The sequence below is a fragment of the Xyrauchen texanus genome, chromosome 18 (assembly GCF_025860055.1).
Source record: "Xyrauchen texanus isolate HMW12.3.18 chromosome 18, RBS_HiC_50CHRs, whole genome shotgun sequence".
Lineage (NCBI taxonomy): Eukaryota > Metazoa > Chordata > Actinopteri > Cypriniformes > Catostomidae > Xyrauchen > Xyrauchen texanus.
This window is the reverse complement of record NC_068293.1, coordinates 20,183,795-20,201,739: the sequence shown is the minus strand read 5'-3', so window position 1 is coordinate 20,201,739 and position 17,945 is coordinate 20,183,795. Positions and strand designations below refer to the sequence as shown.

General features: G+C 35.4%; 3 protein-coding genes and 1 pseudogene across 6 annotated transcripts; all 4 read right to left on the bottom strand.

Annotated features, from left to right (window-relative positions):
- Positions 1 to 726: 726 nt before the first annotated feature.
- si:dkey-57a22.15 (uncharacterized protein LOC795575 homolog) lies at positions 727 to 4,087 on the bottom strand. 3 transcript variants are annotated; one of them, XM_052148717.1, is made up of 4 exons: positions 3,925 to 4,087; positions 2,553 to 2,624; positions 1,246 to 1,488; positions 727 to 1,111 (listed from the first exon to the last, which is right to left on the bottom strand). In XM_052148717.1, exons 1-4 carry the CDS (start codon positions 3,940 to 3,942, stop codon positions 839 to 841), a joined length of 606 nt encoding a protein of 201 aa, XP_052004677.1. In that variant the 5' UTR covers positions 3,943 to 4,087; the 3' UTR covers positions 727 to 838. The 3 variants fall into 3 exon arrangements, with proteins under 3 accessions (XP_052004677.1, XP_052004678.1, XP_052004679.1); XM_052148718.1 differs by lacking the exon at positions 2,553 to 2,624 and having other exon boundaries at positions 728 to 1,111; positions 3,925 to 4,085; XM_052148719.1 differs by lacking the exons at positions 2,553 to 2,624; positions 3,925 to 4,087 and adding an exon at positions 1,643 to 1,667 and having other exon boundaries at positions 728 to 1,111.
- A 3,575-nt stretch (positions 4,088 to 7,662) lies between these two features.
- si:dkey-57a22.14 (gamma-crystallin S-1) lies at positions 7,663 to 9,415 on the bottom strand. 2 transcript variants are annotated; one of them, XM_052148846.1, is made up of 3 exons: positions 9,353 to 9,415; positions 8,975 to 9,217; positions 7,663 to 8,766 (listed from the first exon to the last, which is right to left on the bottom strand). In XM_052148846.1, exons 1-3 carry the CDS (start codon positions 9,359 to 9,361, stop codon positions 8,494 to 8,496), a joined length of 525 nt encoding a protein of 174 aa, XP_052004806.1. In that variant the 5' UTR covers positions 9,362 to 9,415; the 3' UTR covers positions 7,663 to 8,493. The 2 variants fall into 2 exon arrangements, with proteins under 2 accessions (XP_052004806.1, XP_052004805.1); XM_052148845.1 differs by having other exon boundaries at positions 7,665 to 8,766; positions 9,375 to 9,410.
- Positions 9,416 to 12,591: 3,176 nt separating this feature from the next.
- LOC127659330 (gamma-crystallin S-1-like) lies at positions 12,592 to 13,556 on the bottom strand. The gene is made up of 3 exons (XM_052149105.1): positions 13,490 to 13,556; positions 13,149 to 13,391; positions 12,592 to 13,064 (listed from the first exon to the last, which is right to left on the bottom strand). Exons 1-3 carry the CDS (start codon positions 13,496 to 13,498, stop codon positions 12,792 to 12,794), a joined length of 525 nt encoding a protein of 174 aa, XP_052005065.1. The 5' UTR covers positions 13,499 to 13,556; the 3' UTR covers positions 12,592 to 12,791.
- A 774-nt stretch (positions 13,557 to 14,330) lies between these two features.
- Positions 14,331 to 16,031, bottom strand: LOC127659329 (gamma-crystallin M2-like; annotated as a pseudogene).
- Positions 16,032 to 17,945: the final 1,914 nt, after the last annotated feature.

Below are 17,945 nucleotides of genomic sequence, written 5' to 3'. Positions count from 1 at the left end.
CCTTTTTAGGGGCACTTTAATTGCTCTTCATACCAAAGTATAATTATTTGATATAATCTTATGCACGTAGAGTGACATTCACTTTATAATTCAAGAGAACTGTGCATATGGCTATAATAGTCACAATAATAGTAAAAAAATTCTCACTATACTGCCAAATCACAACATTATTCAGTAAAAATATGTTTTGTGTAGTATTTATAATTACTTGCACTACACAAGAAGAGATCCTCTTGTGTGTGCATGCTATTTTTTATTTTTTGTAATACATTATTTGCTAAATATTAATACTTTAATCAAAATGTATGAATTGTTGTTTTTTATTTGTGCATAAAAAAGTGAAATAATGTTTGTTTTATTATCAATTTTTATTATTTATTAATTTTCTTATTTATACACCTCTAAAAATTTAAAATGTTTTGCTTCATTCTCCTATTATCAAGTAGATATCAGTGATTGTGAGGGCACTTATTTGAAATACTATATTTTTGATGCTGTATCTATTCAACAATAGGATCATCTTTTCATGTTACAGAATCTTTCAGTTTCAAAGCTTTTTGTGTGTTGTTTTGCTATATTGTATATGCTGATATTTCTATTATTAATGCTAATATACTTTTTGTAATGAATATTATACTTTCTTTCTTGAATGTGGTAAAAACTTTCTGTTCTAAGAGGTGTGATGATTTAGTGCTGAGAAAATTTAAAAAGTGCATTAATATTACAAACATAATTGTATTACTTTTTATTCAGGCATAAGAAGTAATATATGTTTATAAACAGTAATGCTTATAACCAGTAAATGAACAGTTCATATAAAGAAGTGCAAGCAGAATGGCTAAAAATCAGTGACTCGTCTGAAGGAGCCCACAATGGCGCAGGTAGCACACCAGTCTCGGTATCTCCTGTATTCCCCAGGTTTCAGGAAGTACTGCCTCCCTCTGTAGTTGGGATATTCATAAAAGATCCAGTAGCCATTCATCACATTACAGGAGTACACATGCCGATGGTGGAAACGATCAGACACACAGGGGCAATCGTCCAAGAATTCCATCATGTGACCGCTGTAGTCAGCCTTCTCATAGATCCTCAGTCTGTAAGGACCCCTGTACTGTTGACATCAAAATGCAAAGGAATGTGTCAGTACACTTCTTGAAAGGGCCAGATTTTAATGAGAATGACTGACAAGCTAAACATTAGCTTAAAAGGTATCTCCACAAGAATATCATATTCATTGAAGCTCACCATTGGAATCATACGACAGGATCGAATACAGCTACTGAAGCCCATCCATCTCTGGTAGTCAGGATACTCGCCTCTTTTCATATAATACTGGTGGCCCATATAATTTGGACGTTCATAGATCATGAAACAGCCACTCTCCACTCTGACGGAGTTGCAGCGACTGAAGTAAGTGTGCAGGTCTGTGCAGTCATTGCTGCACTCATAACTACGACCTAGAAAATTTTTGTCCTCGAAAAAAATTATCTGGAAAATGGAGCAAAATTAAAATTTTACTTCAGAAATACGAGTCCAGAGATTGGGAGAATAATCCATTTGAAGCGGTCAGCAAAGAAAAGTATACATAGGGGAGGTTTAATATAGTGTCAATTTCATAATATAGTTGTGCCAAAAATCCTACCTTGCCCATGGTCTCCGTTGGAGAGATTCCATATGCTTCCCAAGCTATTTATACTGCCTCTTGACAAACTAAGTATTGTTATTCAAATGAACACATAATATGTCAGGGTACTGGCACATGTTTACCTTTTGTTGGAGCACAATATTGGGCTCAGAAATATGGATTTTACTTGAAAAAGGATAAATAATTACATGTTTGGTGTTTTCTCTTTCATGGGCCAGGGAAAGGACTGGTAAAGCACCAACACATTCAAAGCACAATGCACACAGAACAATATGGAACATCCCCTTTCCATTAAAAATGTTGTTCAACAGAGGGAGCAGTTACTTTTCCCCCATTCTCAACAGTATTTTCAACTGCATTGGCTTCCAAACCAAACATATGATTAAAATGTAGTTGGAATCTATCTATCCTCCTAAAAGTTAAAAATGACCCATAAATGTAAAGAGTTTTGAAAGCATTCCTTTTTAAAACTGAGAAGAAAATAATTTGTATTATTTAATTAACTCTACTGAGTCTGTGTGTGTGTGTGTGTGTGTGTCTGTGTGTGTCTGTGTGGGCAGGTTTTTATGGTTTACAAGGACTTTTTTTCAGGTTACAAACTGGTAATTACAAGGGTATTATACTATTAATGTGGTTTATGAGGAAATTTCTAGTGTCCCCATAATTCAAAACGCTTAAACACATTTTGAAAATGTAAAAATGTAGAAAGTGTTTTGTGAGGGGTATGGTTAGGGGTTATAGTATATAGTTCATACAGTATAAAAATAATTATGTTTGTTTGTTTGTTTGTTTGTTTGTTTGTTTGTTTGTTTGTTTGTTTGTTTTGAATGATGAAATAAAAGTGTTCATCCAGGTAACATATTTATGTTCTTAAAAATTGAAAATGTAAAAGATTTTTAAATGTTACATTGTGGTTGTGTGATGAGAAGGACCTTGTTAAGATGATGAGAAGAATGTTGTTTACACTAGCATAGCTTTCCTGAAAAAGAGAAAACATAAAAGCTTAATTTGTTAGCTTCTTTAATGATATAAAATAATGTTTTCTCTGAACAACGTGAGAACATCTATCAAATACTAATAATATTATAACATTGTTAAATTAAATGTGTGTGTGTGTGTGTCAAATGTCAAAGAGGCATGTTTGTCACCTGAAAGTGTCCAATAACAGGGGGGTGAAATAAAGTGAAATAAAGTTTAAAATAAAGTGAATTTTAACTGGTCATTTGATCTCAAAGTGGCAGCCACCATCAGGGAAACCACTCTTTGGACACAACAGGTCTAAAGGCCCCCAAAGGTGTTCAACTTTATTTTCAAAAACTACCACAGCACTTTCTTAAACACCTTTTTGTTAATTTGAACTGCAAAATTTCCCTGATCCATGAAATCATTGTGTATCATGTCTAAAGGTTGATTTTAAGGTAGTTTGATCTAATATTGTTCAACTGGTTATTGTTCAAAATGTTTTCAAAGTGGGGTCACATTGACTGATCCAATCATATTGGAGATATTTTGTTATGTATTTTGTATAGAATACTTGTGATGTTTTGAAATGCCAAATGTGTTTGAAATTAACAGGAAATGGTGCACCCTTTTCTGTAGTTATTTTGAATAAGCATCATCTTAATTTGCTACTCAAAAAAGCATTTTGCTATCTTAAAATTATTTGCATTGGTTGACAAATTTTGTATAATACAAAATTACTATAAATCCCCTGGGAGCCTTTTACCACAAGAGTGTGGTCCTTTTACCCCAAGTGCGGTTAAAGGCCCCCTAACCACCTTTTTAAAAAGATTAATTTTATTTAAAACAAAGTTCTGTTATTATTTAATTTCACACTAAATATGTAGCTCCATCAATGTTCAATAAATATATTCTTTCAGTCTTGATACATTTGGTGACTGAAAAAAAAAAGCAATATTTCCTTAAGGTGTGCCGTTGTACCCTATAGGCATTTTAAATATTTTAAAGTGTAAGATAGTTTAGGAAAAAATTACTTACTGGACCTTCAAATTAATACATATAAATACAACAGGCTTTAAAAGGCATCTCTGCTACACCAAATACTTTTTAAAAAGCAGTAAACCTTTTCATTTTTATTGTTCCATTTTCATAAATAACCATTCAACTACAGAATATATGTGCCAAAATGATTCATGTGTTATGTAAAATGACAAAACGTTTCACAAACCTAATAGCAGTATTGCAAAATAAAGGGGCAAAAAATGTCCCCTCAATCACAAAGCCCTACATGTATACAAACAATAACATACTGTACTTACAGTCAAATCCAGAAACATTTAATAATTTTGTCTTCTCATTCTGTCTTCTTCACATCATAAAGCTGCATTTCGATCACTAAATGTATGTTTAGGAGGGACAGCATGATCTTTCCAATTCCTAAGGTATATGGGATTGATTGCCAATTTGTACCACTATCAGATGCATATGGATTTTAAAACGGTCCTAAAATTCCTCTGGGGTCAATGTGCCTTTAAATAGCTGGGCTGCTTTTTTGTTTCACAGTCATGTTATTGATGGATTTAACTACAATGCAGGGCAGTTAATCCAGACTGAGCCCCATATTGTTCAGCCAAAATTATAAACTGTGTGATAGACAATGAATAATTTCCAGTCTGGTAAATAGGTTTGCAAAAGAAAAAGTCACTCATGAGTTAAGTTTTGAATAGCTAATTGTTGTGTTTTCTACAATAATGTCCGTAATTTCACATGAAAACACTAAAACTAAAATAATAACCAAAACAAGCAAAGGTTTCACTCAAGAGAATTTATTTAGTACATGTGCTGCAGCGCAATACATGTAGACTAGTTTAAAGTGGTGATTCTTCGGAGGGATCCAAGTTTTGGGCCTGTTCCTCCCCAGTCACCATGCTTCATGTATTCACCTGGTCTAACGTAGTACATTCGTCCCCTATAGTTGGGCTATCTTACTTTCCGATAGCCATGTTGGCACCTGGCAGGGCTGCTGCTCAACAGTGGCACCCAGTTTATCACTGTCTTTTATAAAACCTATTGTAGAAGCAGCTGTGTGATTGCACAGCATAAAGTATTGTCATTCAAATAAATCTAGCATGGGAGAAAGTAATAGGGGCTGAAATCAGGGGGGCAATGAAACAATCTGGTGATGTTTAGCCTGGCCTTGGTTCAGTTTTTCCCTATTCATCAAAATGCACAGGACCTCATCCACTCTAGCAAGCAGATACTTCAATCAGTCCGACATTAGCACAGTTGATCAATGCAGAAGCAAAAAAGATCTGAAAGAAAGAAATCTTATAGAAATGGGGTTCCCAATTTTGTTTGTTAGCCGAACCGTTTTGACCTAAATCATAGAAATTATTAAGTACACCCTGATATTTTAAATAATCTTAACATTTTGAAATATAATAGATTTGACATCATTGTACTTTGTTTTTTTCTTAATATTGTTATATTTTAATGAACCTGTAGTTCATTTATTGTACTTTTCTTATAATATTTATACATTTTATTTGAAGTAATTCACCATTGGCATTTCTATCCCAATCAGAGATTGCACTACAGTCACAGTAGTAAAATTTACCAAAAACATAAAAAAACCTATTTTTATTTGTCATTTCTGTTTTCATTTTCCTGAAATCATTTAATTTGTCTTTTTTTGTAAAAGCATGTATTTCCATTTGTGCACATACATTTGATATCCTGATATTATTATTATTATTATTATTTTGGCTCCTGCGATGGGTATGGGGGCGTCCCATCCCTGTGCGTTGAGCCGACCAGATGAACCAGTTGTTTCCATTGCTGACGGTCTTGTGCCATCTGCTCTGCATCCTCCACAGCAACTCCATGTTGTTGGAGGTCGCCCGCAAGGACGTCAAGCCATCGGGTGCGGGGTCTACCTCGTGGTCGTCTCCAGCCTGCGACTCTCGGATCAAACTGGAGAATGGCTCTTGTCGGGTGGTCATGAGGCAAACGGAGGACATGGCCAAGCCAGCGGGTGCGACGTTGCGCAGCCAGGCAAGATGCTCTGGGCTAGCACGTGCGGGCTCTAAGCACTTGATTGGAAATCCGCTGGGGCCACCTGATCTTCTCAATGGTCCTGAGGGCCCTGCAATCAAAGCCATCTAATCTTGTAATCAGTGTCTTATTTAAGGGCCAAGTCTCCGAGCCATAAAGCAGGATGGAGAGTACTGCTGAGTTGTAAATCCGGAGCTTCGTCTTGCGTGAGATGGACTGGTGCCTCCAAAGTGGTTTCCAGAGAGACTGCAGAGCTGACGCAGCCAGGGCTCTTCTGCGGGTAATCTCTGGTTTTAGGTCCCCGTTGTCTGTCACTAAGGATCCCAGATACACAAAGTTGTTGACAGGCTCTACAATATCATTGCTAAACTGCAGTCAAAAAAAAAAAAAAATAAAAAAAAAAATAAAAAACTTTTTTGTTACGAAACCGATATCCTGATATGATAAAGTTAATATTAAAATTTTCAATAATTCAAAATGTATTATCATTGAGTTAATAAAGGGCTGTGGCAGACATTGTAACCTGGGGTGGGGGTCAGGTAATATTTGTAAGAAATGATACATGATTAACCTATATTTTAAGTTTCGGCAGCCGTGCAAGGAAGTAGGTGGCCTCCTAAATGACACCTTTAAGACCCATCTGAAGCCTCCGTAAACCGGTTGGTTTGGCAGTGAACAGAACCAACACACAAGCAGTTAACAGCAGCCTACAGGCCAAGGAGGTACAGCCAGCCATCACATATTTTCTTCTTTTCAAGACTACAGGGCAAATAATGTCAGAATAATGAAGGTTACTTTTAAAACAGGATTGCGTTGCTGATAATGTAAGTAATTATGTTATGTTATAACTTTGCATGGAGAGTAAAATGTAATTTACTTTTGTATTCAAAAATTTTATTTCTTTTCACCGTCGATTGCATGGGAGCACGTATTCTCTCTCCATGGGCGCACTGTGAATGTTTTTGTGTGAGAAAGAGAGCAAGAGTGCATGCTCTCATGAAACTGACTGACGGTAAGAAAATGTCACTATTTAATGTAAAGTCATAGACACAAGTTTGGTTAAAAGAAAAAAAAAGAACAAATTATTTATCTATGTTTTTTAATATCGGTTGATGATGAAAATATTTTCGTAAGCAACCTCTAAACTCTCTCAAGAACCCCCTGGAGTTAAGCCCAAAGTTGCCTATATTTTGGTCAGACACATGATGCAATTTTCGTCATCAGCAGATTGCTCGAACATCGAATGCGCGCAGCCCAATTTTTCAAACCACGTGTCTTGAATTAGTCGTTCCAAAAGGTGGAAACACTCATATTTGAGCAGTTGTTGTCACAAAGATGCACTAGATAAAGAAGTAATCTCAGGTAAACAAACATGTGCGCATGTCAAGAACACGTGTGTGAGATATTTTGGAGCAGTGCTGGGCAGATTACTTCTGAATTGTAATCGGGAACTGATTACAAATTACATGACAAAAATTGCAATCAGTAACGCAATCTTGCAGATTAACTTTTTAGTGTAATATGATATGATTACTTTTGGATTACTTTTAGATTATTTTTGGATTACTTCCAACCTAACTCTTTTATTTGATGTTGCTTGCATTTCTTATGGAAGTTTCTAGAAATATGGACAGGTTCCCTGGGCACGTTACCCAAATGTGGTTATGCAAGTTCACTATTTTACAAACGTCATCCTTGTGTGGTAAGAGATCAGACCAGTTATCTTTGGGAATCAACTTCACAAAAATGGCCTCAAAGTTATCACTGAAGAAAAGGGGAATTTTGAGTTGAGCACAAAACAATTCACAAAACTAAAACTATTTTTATGCCTCTAATGCAATTGGATTACTTTGTGAATATGAAATGACTGAGGCTGAGTGAAAATGTAATAGATTTAAAAAAGAGAAAAAATGTAAAAATATAATGAACAATTTATTATCATTGCCTTATTCACATGTAATCATGTAATCCATATGAAAGCAACTGTAGTCCATTTAACTGTATTTTAAAATGTAATTAAATCCAAGTACTTGATTTTTGCAATCTTATCAAATGTACTGTATGCAGCTGCTGAGTGTTCGCATCAAAATTGAACTATACTTTGGGCTTTACTTTACGAACTCCCAGGGCTTCAGGAAATTCTGTTTGGGAAAACCTGTTATAGAAAGATATCAATTGACTAATGAATGGTTTGTATAACTCTGTAAAATCCAACTCTGGATGTGAGCTGCACAATTCTAGATCATGTAATAATTGGTTGTGAAGCATTAGAGAAACCAAATAAAAATAAAATAAAAAGGAAGTCATATTTAGGCTTTGGCATTTGTTTAATTAGTATGTTATGGTATTTCCCAGTAGAAAGACACTTAGATTATTAAAAAGTTACTGTCCACTATGAATTACATTTTTTTTACCAAAAATAAAGGAATAATAATAATTTTCTCAAAACTTATGAAAATACATTATATATTATATGAATTATAATCTATAACTAAAAGCACAGAGACTACAGAAGCTTGCAAACCCATGTTGAGTAACACAAGCTGATATTGCCAATGTTAAGTCTATAAATCAGAGTAAGTGAAATGTGCTTTCCAGTTATCAAATACATTTAATTACTGTTTTTATAAACGGTGTACTGTATATCACATTGATAATAAACAAATAATAAAAAATAGAATATTTAGTGGATTATAAATCTAGTAACAGAGGTACTGTAAAATGCTTCTCAAATATAGGATCTGTTGGTCATCAATGGACAAAATCAAGATCCCTTTCAATTTTACTTTACCATTCTTCATCTCTGCTGGCTGCTCTAAGTAAAGTTCACTCTATTAATCAATGATCCGTTTAATGGAACCCACACAGGCACTCTTGCCTCCCCATTCAGTAAATCTGGTGTATTCTCCAGGCCTTATAAGGTACATCCTGCCTCTGTAGTTAGAATTTTCATAGAAGAGCCAGTTTCCACCTACTACCTTGCAGGAGAATATGTTGTTTGTATGGAAAATGTTCATCACATTAGGGCAGTCATCCACAAGATCCATCATTTGACCTCCAAACTCCATTCTTTCAAAAAGCTTCACCTCATGGGTAGATCCCTGTGTCTGATAGACAGAAGGGCAAAAAGTGTTTGTATATCAAATTAGTTTTGTGATACAATACTTTTTCACTCATCTTGGGTTGCATAACTCATAGCAAGCATAACTTGCTAAATTTATTCAGTGAACATTAAAACTGCTTTTAATATAGATCTCTCAAGTAAACAGAATTGATAATATAAATTAACCCGTTAAAAAGCATGGGTATAATCACCATGGGAATAACACGACAGGAGCAGACAAAGTCATTTTTTCCCAACCAGCACTCATACTCGGGGTACTCTCCTTTACGGAGCAGGTATTGTTGGCCACTGAAATGTGGTTGTTCATAGATCATGAAGCATCCATTTTCCACCCTGATGGAGTTACAGCAGTTAAGATAGCAGAGCATATCTGCACAATCACCACTGCATTCATACTGATGACCCTCAAAATTCTTGTCTTCATAGAAAATTATCTGTAAAATACATAGACAAATAATAATAATAATCAAAAAAATAGAAAATAGTAGTCCATATTTTTGCACATACAGTATATGGTAAAACCACTCTAAATATTCTGACTGAAGTAAACAGCATATGGCCTTTCTTACTTTCCTCATTGGATTGCTTTACCTTTCCCATTTTTGTCAGTCCAGTTATACCACGCGAGTGTGACACTGCCTATTTCATTAAGGGCACCTCTTTGTATATATAGTGGACACAAAGTGCCGACACTGTGTCTGTTATTCATATTATAATTGCAAGGAATGCTTTTGTGGTGTTTAGTTTTATTTTGTTAAAAACAATGTTTTTTATTTTCTATTGTCTAGACTTGATGTCAAAATGATTGCCATTTTGTGAAATGCAGATTACAAACTAAATACACTGGAAAAGGTGCTTTTTTAAGACTGTATTTTTAGACTGTGAAATGTTCATCATATAATGTACAAATAAAGATATTTAATTTTCATGTCAAAGTCATAATGTATATTTAAAGTGAAGGATGCAAGATGCTAAATATATTTATTGCCATTTTGTGAAATAAATATATATATATATATATATATATATATATATATATATATATATATGAATGATCTATATTATAATGAATATAACTATGAATGAAGAATGGCCAGTTTTCAGGATTTGCATAATTCAGAATGATCAGCCATATAAATGTATTAAATTAGTAATGACATTACTTTTTATTACTTATATATATCATACACTTGTAAAACATGATAATTTTTCATAATCAAAATGCTCAGTTTTAGTGTTGCTTCTCATTTAAGACTTGACAGTAAACGCCCACTGTTATGATTGGCTCTCTGCACTTGACTGAACTGCCATCTCATTGCTCACCACTATGGAAGTAATAAGATTAAGAAGTGGTTGATGTGTTGTTGTGGATGCGGTCAGATTCAGATTTCTAACACAGTGGCTACTTCACACTGCAGCTGAATGTGGCTAAAATCTGATTTTTTTTACTCACATTTGACACAGATCTGTTAATTGGATGATCGTGTGAACGGCCAAAAGTGCTTTGAATCAGACTTTTTCAAATCCGATCTGGGCCACTTTCATATGTGATTTTTACATTCATCTACCTCAACATTCGTCATTTGCACACTTGATTTCCAGCATATTTACGCCTGTTATATTTTAAAACTGTCATATCTGTCTAGTTAATGCATTCAGTTTCTTTTTAAGGAAAGAAAATAAAAGTATAGGCTTCAACAGTTGGGTTCAGTGATCCATTTGGATTGCATATTAAATATGCGCATGAAATGATACAGATGTAGATTTATATAAAGGCTCTCTTTGCTTGTGCCACTCGCTCAGAAAACAGTTTCTATATTTCTCAAACTGTATCAAAATATGAATGCAACCCAGTCAATGGAAATTTTTAATAAATAAAGGTAACTCTTCTTATACTTCCAATATGTATTGCTGTTTTTCCTGCTGTCTTTCGATTTTATGGTCTGTTTCTCTCTTAGGTATATTACACTTGAACTTCGATGATTATTTAATTTCCACCATACAAAGATAAATGACTACATATAAATACTTTATCCATTAACGGCCTTTCACCATCACTCGCAGACATATTATCAGACATCAGATATCAGGCAGGTGTCCTATCTGTGTTAAAAAATGATTTAATTTTAATTTGTAAAATAATGATGAACATGCCAGAGTTTGTTAAATGCATGCTCAAGGAGTGCTACACACATGTGGGTCAGTTTAGGAGTTTTCAGTCCAGTGTCTGATATGGGCTACATTTAAAATGGCATGTGAACAACCTAACAATAAAAAATATGATTTGTGCAAAAAATCAGATCTGGGCCACATTCAGCTGCGGTGTGAATGTAGCCAGTGCGACATCACAATGTGGAAGGAAGAAGAGAACAAGTCGCTTTGGCAGCTTGATTTCAACAAATGCTCTTTTTGCAGTGAGAAGAAAGTTTTGAGTTTTGAAACTTATAGAATGTTTTTTAGTACAATGACCACTTATATGCCAAAAGGTCAAGGAACATTTGATTCCTTTTTTCATGACCCCTTTAAAGGGATAGTTCACCCCAAAATGATAATTCTCTCATCATTTGCTCACTCTCATGCCATCCCAGATAACTACCTTATTTTCTTTCTTCTGCAGAACACAAAGGATTTTTTTTAAGAATATTTCAGCTCTGTAGGTCCATACAATGCAAGTGAATGTTGACCAGAACTCAGAAGGTCCAAAAAGACAGCAAGGGGGCATAAAAGTAATCAATATGGCTCCAGTGGTTAAATCCATATTTTCTGAAGCTATATGATAAGTGTGGTTGAGAAACAGATCAATAATTATGTCCTTTTTTTATTATCAAAAACCTTTTGACCAGCCCCAACCAGTAAATGGCTGAATGTGAAAGTGTAGATTTTCAGTAAAAAAAAAAAAGGACTTCAATATTGATCTTTTTCTCACCCACACCTATCATATCGCTTAAGAAGATATGGGCTTAACCGCTGGAGTCATATGGTTTACTTTTATGCTGCCTTTATGTCCTTTTTGAAGCTTCAACGTTCCGCTCACCATTCACGTGTATTGAGATGACCAACAGATATTAAATATTATTTTAAAAGTCTTTGTTTGTGTTTGCTGAAGAAAGAAAGTCATACACATGTGAGTTTGCATAAGGGTGAGCAAATGATAATATATATATATTTTTTTTGTTGTAAAATTGTTTATCTAGTCTTTACTTTTACAATTACATTTATAATTTTTTCTGTATACTTAAATTTGCTTTTTTTATTTTAAACACACTTGCTTGCACAGTTTGCACTTTAGAATTCATAAAAAATTTCAAACAAACAAATACATGAAAAAATTTCCCTACCTGTGGGGTTTATTAACGATTTATAGGAAATATTTAAATAAATGCTGGTTTTAAAGGCATAACTTCAAATATATATATAAAATATTAACATATATCTATAATCAATGAACACATAATATTTAATATCTCAAATATCTGTTCAAAATGTGCTCATAATTTTAACGGCATTACTTGTAATTTATCAGACACTTCTTAATCCGTAGCAGTTTACAGTACACTTATACTATAGGGAGTTTCTGGATCAAACTAGAGTTCAAGTTAGTGCCTTTCTAAAAAGCAAAATGCTCATTGTTTATAGATCACCAACTTCAGGGTTTGAGCCAGTCATCCAATAATAATAGCAGAAGCCATATTATTATGATACATAAATACATTTTTCTACACTCCATTTGTCTAATGAAGTAACTGTCCATGGGTAAGTTCTAACATACAAAACAAGCAGAGAGAACACTCGACACCTATCTCTTGGGTGAAAATGTTTCTATTGTTTTATTCAGCTCTCCAAACAGCGAGATGAAATCTGGCAGCCTATAGCAAGTGTCATCGTCAGGCAGTGACCCCTCCAGGTAGAGAGAGCAAGAACAAAACTGAACACACTTGAGCACAGACACCATTTTATTTAGTGTGTGAAAAAGGGCATACAGCAGACATTTCACAAGGACTCCTTTCATTAGAGGTCCATGATACGTCTGATGGAGCCCATACTGGAACTCATTCCACCCCAGTCGCTGTACCTTCTGTACTCGCCAGGCCTTAGGTAAAAGTGCCTGCCCATATAATTGGGCTGCTCATACATGAGCCAGTGACCATCCATCACATGGCAGGAATTGAAGTCAGACATATGGAAGCGGTCCATGAGGTTGGGGCAATCATCCATAAGTTCCATCGTGCGGCCACCCATGTCAGAATGCTCATAGAGCCTCATTCTGAAGGAACTATGATGCTGATGGGGAAAACAACAGAAATTTAAGGCTGAGTGCTTAATTTATATGAATCAAAACAGGTAAGCATAAGCGTTCGTCTTTACCATAGGAATCATACGACAGGATCTGATGCAATCGTTCATTCCCATCATTCGCATGTAATCAGGGTACTCGCCCCTCCTCAGAAAGTACTGGCGGCCCATGAAGTTGGGTCTGTCATAGACCATGAAGTAACCACTTTCTACTCTGATGGATTGACAACGGTTGAAGTAGGAGTGCAGGTCAGCACAGTCACTCATGCACTCATGGTGACGGCCACCAAAGTTTCTATCCTCGTAAAAGATAATCTAGAGAGTTTTAAAAAACACACATTAGCATATTTGATATGGTCATCACAGCAATTAATTATTTTCAAATATTACAAATATCACTAAATTGAACAGACCTTTCCCATGTTAGCAGGAGGCTTGGACTTTTTTCAGTTTTTGTGTCAGTGCCAAGTGGTGCTGGAACTATATATACATATCAAGAAGATAATAGTACTATGTTTGTATTGTCATTTAAATCAGAGTGCACTCATGTCAGCAGAAACTGTACCGCAATACTGCAAACATGACTGCCTGTTTACCCTAAACAAACACTTTGATTAGTTTTTCCAGCAAAAGCTGCACCACTGAAAGGTGCTAGAAAGGTCAGGGAACACAATACAACAAAAGAATGAGTTTTCTACCTTTATTGTGGTATTTCACATCACAAGACTCTTTAAATATGAACAGTTAAATACACCTGAATAGTTTTGACCTTGGAATTGTTAAATGCCTTTGGCAGATACTGGAAGTTTATTAATGTTTCATGAGGAAATCTGTTAACTTAATTCATGTTGTACTAGTATGTGTACAGTTATATGTAAAATGTTGTACTACCATGATTCATTTCAGTGACAAGTGTATTACTGGCAAACAATCATATTGGAAGATGTGTAGGATGCTTTTCAAACTAATTCAGGCATAACACCCAGCATTTAAGGCTTTGTCAATTACTCATTTTCAGACTGGGAACACTGCAGCATCGCATGTTCTGAGGTAGCCAGTTTTAAAGCTGAGCTAGTAGGAATCAGCAACCAGTTTCAACAACCCTTTTAAGTTAAGAAAACCAATGGCAGCTTCCTGCTTTGGCTTTGACTACTTAAATATATATATATATATATATATATATATATATATATATATATATATATATATATATATATATATATATATTTTTAATATCTTTATAGATATCTCAACAATACCATACAAATGTATTTATTTATTTTTATATTAGATGCCCACGGATGTGATTTGGCTTGAAATTTGTGTTTGAACATGGTGAGCTGTAATATAACACTATAAACTTGAGTGAGGAAAACACACCTCCAACATAAATATACATTCATACACTGCAAAGCATATGGACTTGTGACATTTTATCGACAAGTCAATGCCAGGACAGGCACAATTATCTTAATATTGTGGATTCTAAAAATCAGTGATTCTGCGGAAGGAGCCGATGGTGGCACACGTGGCACCCCAATCGCTGAACTTGCGATACTCGCCAGGAGGCATGAAAAACTGACGGCCTCGAAAACTGGGATTCTCATAGAAGGTCCAGTAGCCCTCCATGACATTGCAAGAGTGAACGCTGCGGCACTGGTAACTCTCATGAACTGACTCGCAGTCATCACTGAATTCCATCATCTGACCTTGGAATTCTGGCCGATCATAGATCTGAATACGGTACGATCCACCACATGGCTGCAAAATAATTTAAACATTTTATTTTCAAAGTTTTAAAAGATCTGAGGTTTGAATGTGTGCAGTATAATGCGTGCAACATCAAAATATACTGTACAGCATTTGCATTGTAATCAGGATGTTTACACAAAGTAGTTATCTATGTGAAATAACAGTGTACTGCAAGGATGAAATAATATACTAAAGTACTAATATGCAAAACAATTTTAAAAGTATTTAGATGAGTGTTCCTCCTCTTTTCTATCTCCAAAGTCCCCTTGTCAAAAAAATATTAGATGATCCCAAATTTAGGCTTAGATATTTCCTCTGGTTCCTATGCTGTAATGATGACAATATTCAACATTTTCTTCAATAAAATGAGCAGTTGTTGAAGGTAATTGTTGAATTTAAATAAGAAGTATGATGTCAGCTCACATGTTGCACTACTAAAAATCTTGAAATTTATTTGTATAGGTTTTTATGTAACTTTGAAGTCACATTCAGCCCTTTTGGAAGTTTGCTGAGGGCCCTCAGTGGAACCCAGCCCCTGGTTGAGAGGCACTACCTTGGACAATATCCTATAATAATTATGTAAACATTATATCAACAAGTAAAATTATTCTTCAGTTGCAAGGCTTTGGTCATTCATATTAGCATTACTCACATGGGAAAAGGTACGGCAGGAACGAATAGTGTCATTGTAGCCCATCCAGCGCTCATAGTCAGGGTACTCCCCTCTGGTTAGCACATATTGGAAACCGGAGTAGTTGGGTTTCTCATACAGTACCCAACACCCACTCTCCACTTTGATCGAGTTGCATCAACTGAAATGAGGGTTCATATCTGGGCAGTCAGTGTCACACTCATAGGAGCGGCCCTGAAAGTTTCTATCCTCATAAAAGATCATCTGAAAGCAAGAAATATCACAAGCAATAACAACAAGTCATGCAGCACTTTCTAATAATAACTGCATTGTGTTATAAATGGCCTACTGATATTATGTAGACTTCAATTGTAATAGTTATGTTTTTTCATAAGTCATACAATGTATTATTCATTTTTGTTGGCATATGCGAACAACTGTTCAATGACAAATGTACAAATTATTGTTCTCTTGCAATGTATTTGGACCCAAATGCTAATCTGCAGTCATCTTTTTTCAAGAGATATGAAATCTGATATATTTTTTGTCCCGGTCTCATTTACCTTACTCATTTTGATTCAAGCCCTTGGAAACAGTCCTAAACAAGAGTAACAGCCAAACAAGCTATTAGGGCATGAGGTCTGTTTATAAACCTCCATCAACATTTGGTGGATCAAACTTTATTTGTCATTTCAATGACTGGGATTTGGCATCCTGCTGGTGCTGCCAACCTCTTGATCCCATCCATAGATTTAAAAGCCCTGACTCATCAAATCAAAATTCCAAGCTGGCAAATTACTGACCTCAGCTGGCCTCCTCTGTTTTGGTGCAGACACAAACATGTTTTATGTTCTATCGAAGTATTGCTTATGTCAGAGTATGGATATACTCATCACAAATTGTCATTGTACTGTAATACTTCTTGAGTTCAAAAAAGTAATTTTATTTTGTGTAAGAACTGGTTAAACTTTGCATCTTCTTCATTCAGTTTCTTTATAATCAGAATGCATAGGGAAATACATTCATAACCAAACCTTCCATTACTTGAATATACTAAAGATATGAACATCTTCAAATATTTAAAAGTCAGAAAAACTAACTTTTAATCTTGGTATTTCTAAAATGACACACTTTATTTACTCACCCCTCTTTCATATCACCTGGCTGTAAACAAGTCTTTAGAAGAGGAAAAAGATTTAAAATGTTTACAAAAGCAATAACATCTATTTTTGCAACCCATAAAATGTCTTAAATTAATAAAAAAGCTTCATGATGTAAGAGATCATCTCTTATAAGGAAACACCATTAAGGATGTTAAATGTGTAATGACAGGAATGTTTAATAAACTATACAAATAAAGATTTGCTTGTAGAACGTTTGTCTTCAGTCCTGCAGAGATTCTTGGGAGCCTTCCTTGGGTCACCACTGTCCTGTATTTGACAAGAGATATAGCTGCAACATTTACAGTTCACAAACTAAGCACATGATGGCAATAATTCTCAACTTCATGAGCGTATTATTATTACTTGGGGATCATGTGGTGTAGACTGTGACTGTAGCAGAATGTGGCTAAATGTATTTGAGGAACAGATGACTGCAACTCACACTAAATGAGGAGCTAGAAGAGGATGAGATGGAGGGGGAATCTGGTGTCTGTTCCTGCAAGAACTTACTGTGTTCCTTGATCCAGCGTTTCAGCACCTGGGCTATCATGTTGCAAAGAGACAGAAAGAATTAAAAACAACAAAGTATTTTGCTCTATTTAATGACCACTGTGCATTTTTTATATGCAAAAGGTCACATGCTGTGTTTTCTTGAGTGGTCTACTGCTTTGAATGAACTAAGCATGGCAAATGTATGATAGGAGAGGGAGAATGGGTGAACAATATTGCCCTGTTGAAGAAGACTGTGAGGTCACTCATTATCTTTTCATAACCCCTTATGTATTGAGAAGTCTGAAGTTTACATATCCATCCATCCATCCATCCATCGTCAACCGCTTATCCTGTGTACAGGGTCGCGGGGGGCTGGAGCCTATCCCAGCTAACATTGGGCGAAAGGCGGGGGACACCCTGGACAGGTCGCCAGTCCATCGCAGGGCCACACATAGACAGACATACACTCACACTCACCTCCACATCCACACCTAGGGCAATTTTTTTGAAGTTTACATATAACTTAGCTAAATACATTTAAACTCAGTTTTTCACAATTCCTGATATTTAATTGTAGAAATTATTCCCTGTCTTAGGTCAGTTAGCAGGCCCAGATTACCCAATGGGCATTATGGGCACGGGCCCAGGGGCCCATGCGCACTTGGGGCCCAAGCGAGGGGAAGATTTATTAATTTTTTTAATTTTTTTTTTCATTTCCGAAAACGGAGCGTATATTTGCACTACGTTTAGCAAAAAGACACTCGACACAAAATAACTACTGTAGCGTAAGGCGTGAGGTGCATGATGGTAGCTTTTGACGCGTTCGGCTAG

Coding starts and splice junctions, on each gene's coding strand:
- si:dkey-57a22.15 (XM_052148717.1), bottom strand. Junction 1,489..2,552: donor TCTCATCACACAACCACAAT/GTAACATTTAAA, acceptor TCCATTTTCCAG/ATAATTTTTTTCGAGGACAA. Junction 1,112..1,245: donor CCTGTCGTATGATTCCAATG/GTGAGCTTCAAT, acceptor TGATGTCAACAG/TACAGGGGTCCTTACAGACT.
- si:dkey-57a22.14 (XM_052148846.1), bottom strand. Junction 8,767..8,974: donor CCTGTCGTGTTATTCCCATG/GTGATTATACCC, acceptor TCTGTCTATCAG/ACACAGGGATCTACCCATGA.
- LOC127659330 (XM_052149105.1), bottom strand. Junction 13,065..13,148: donor CCTGTCGTATGATTCCTATG/GTAAAGACGAAC, acceptor TTTCCCCATCAG/CATCATAGTTCCTTCAGAAT.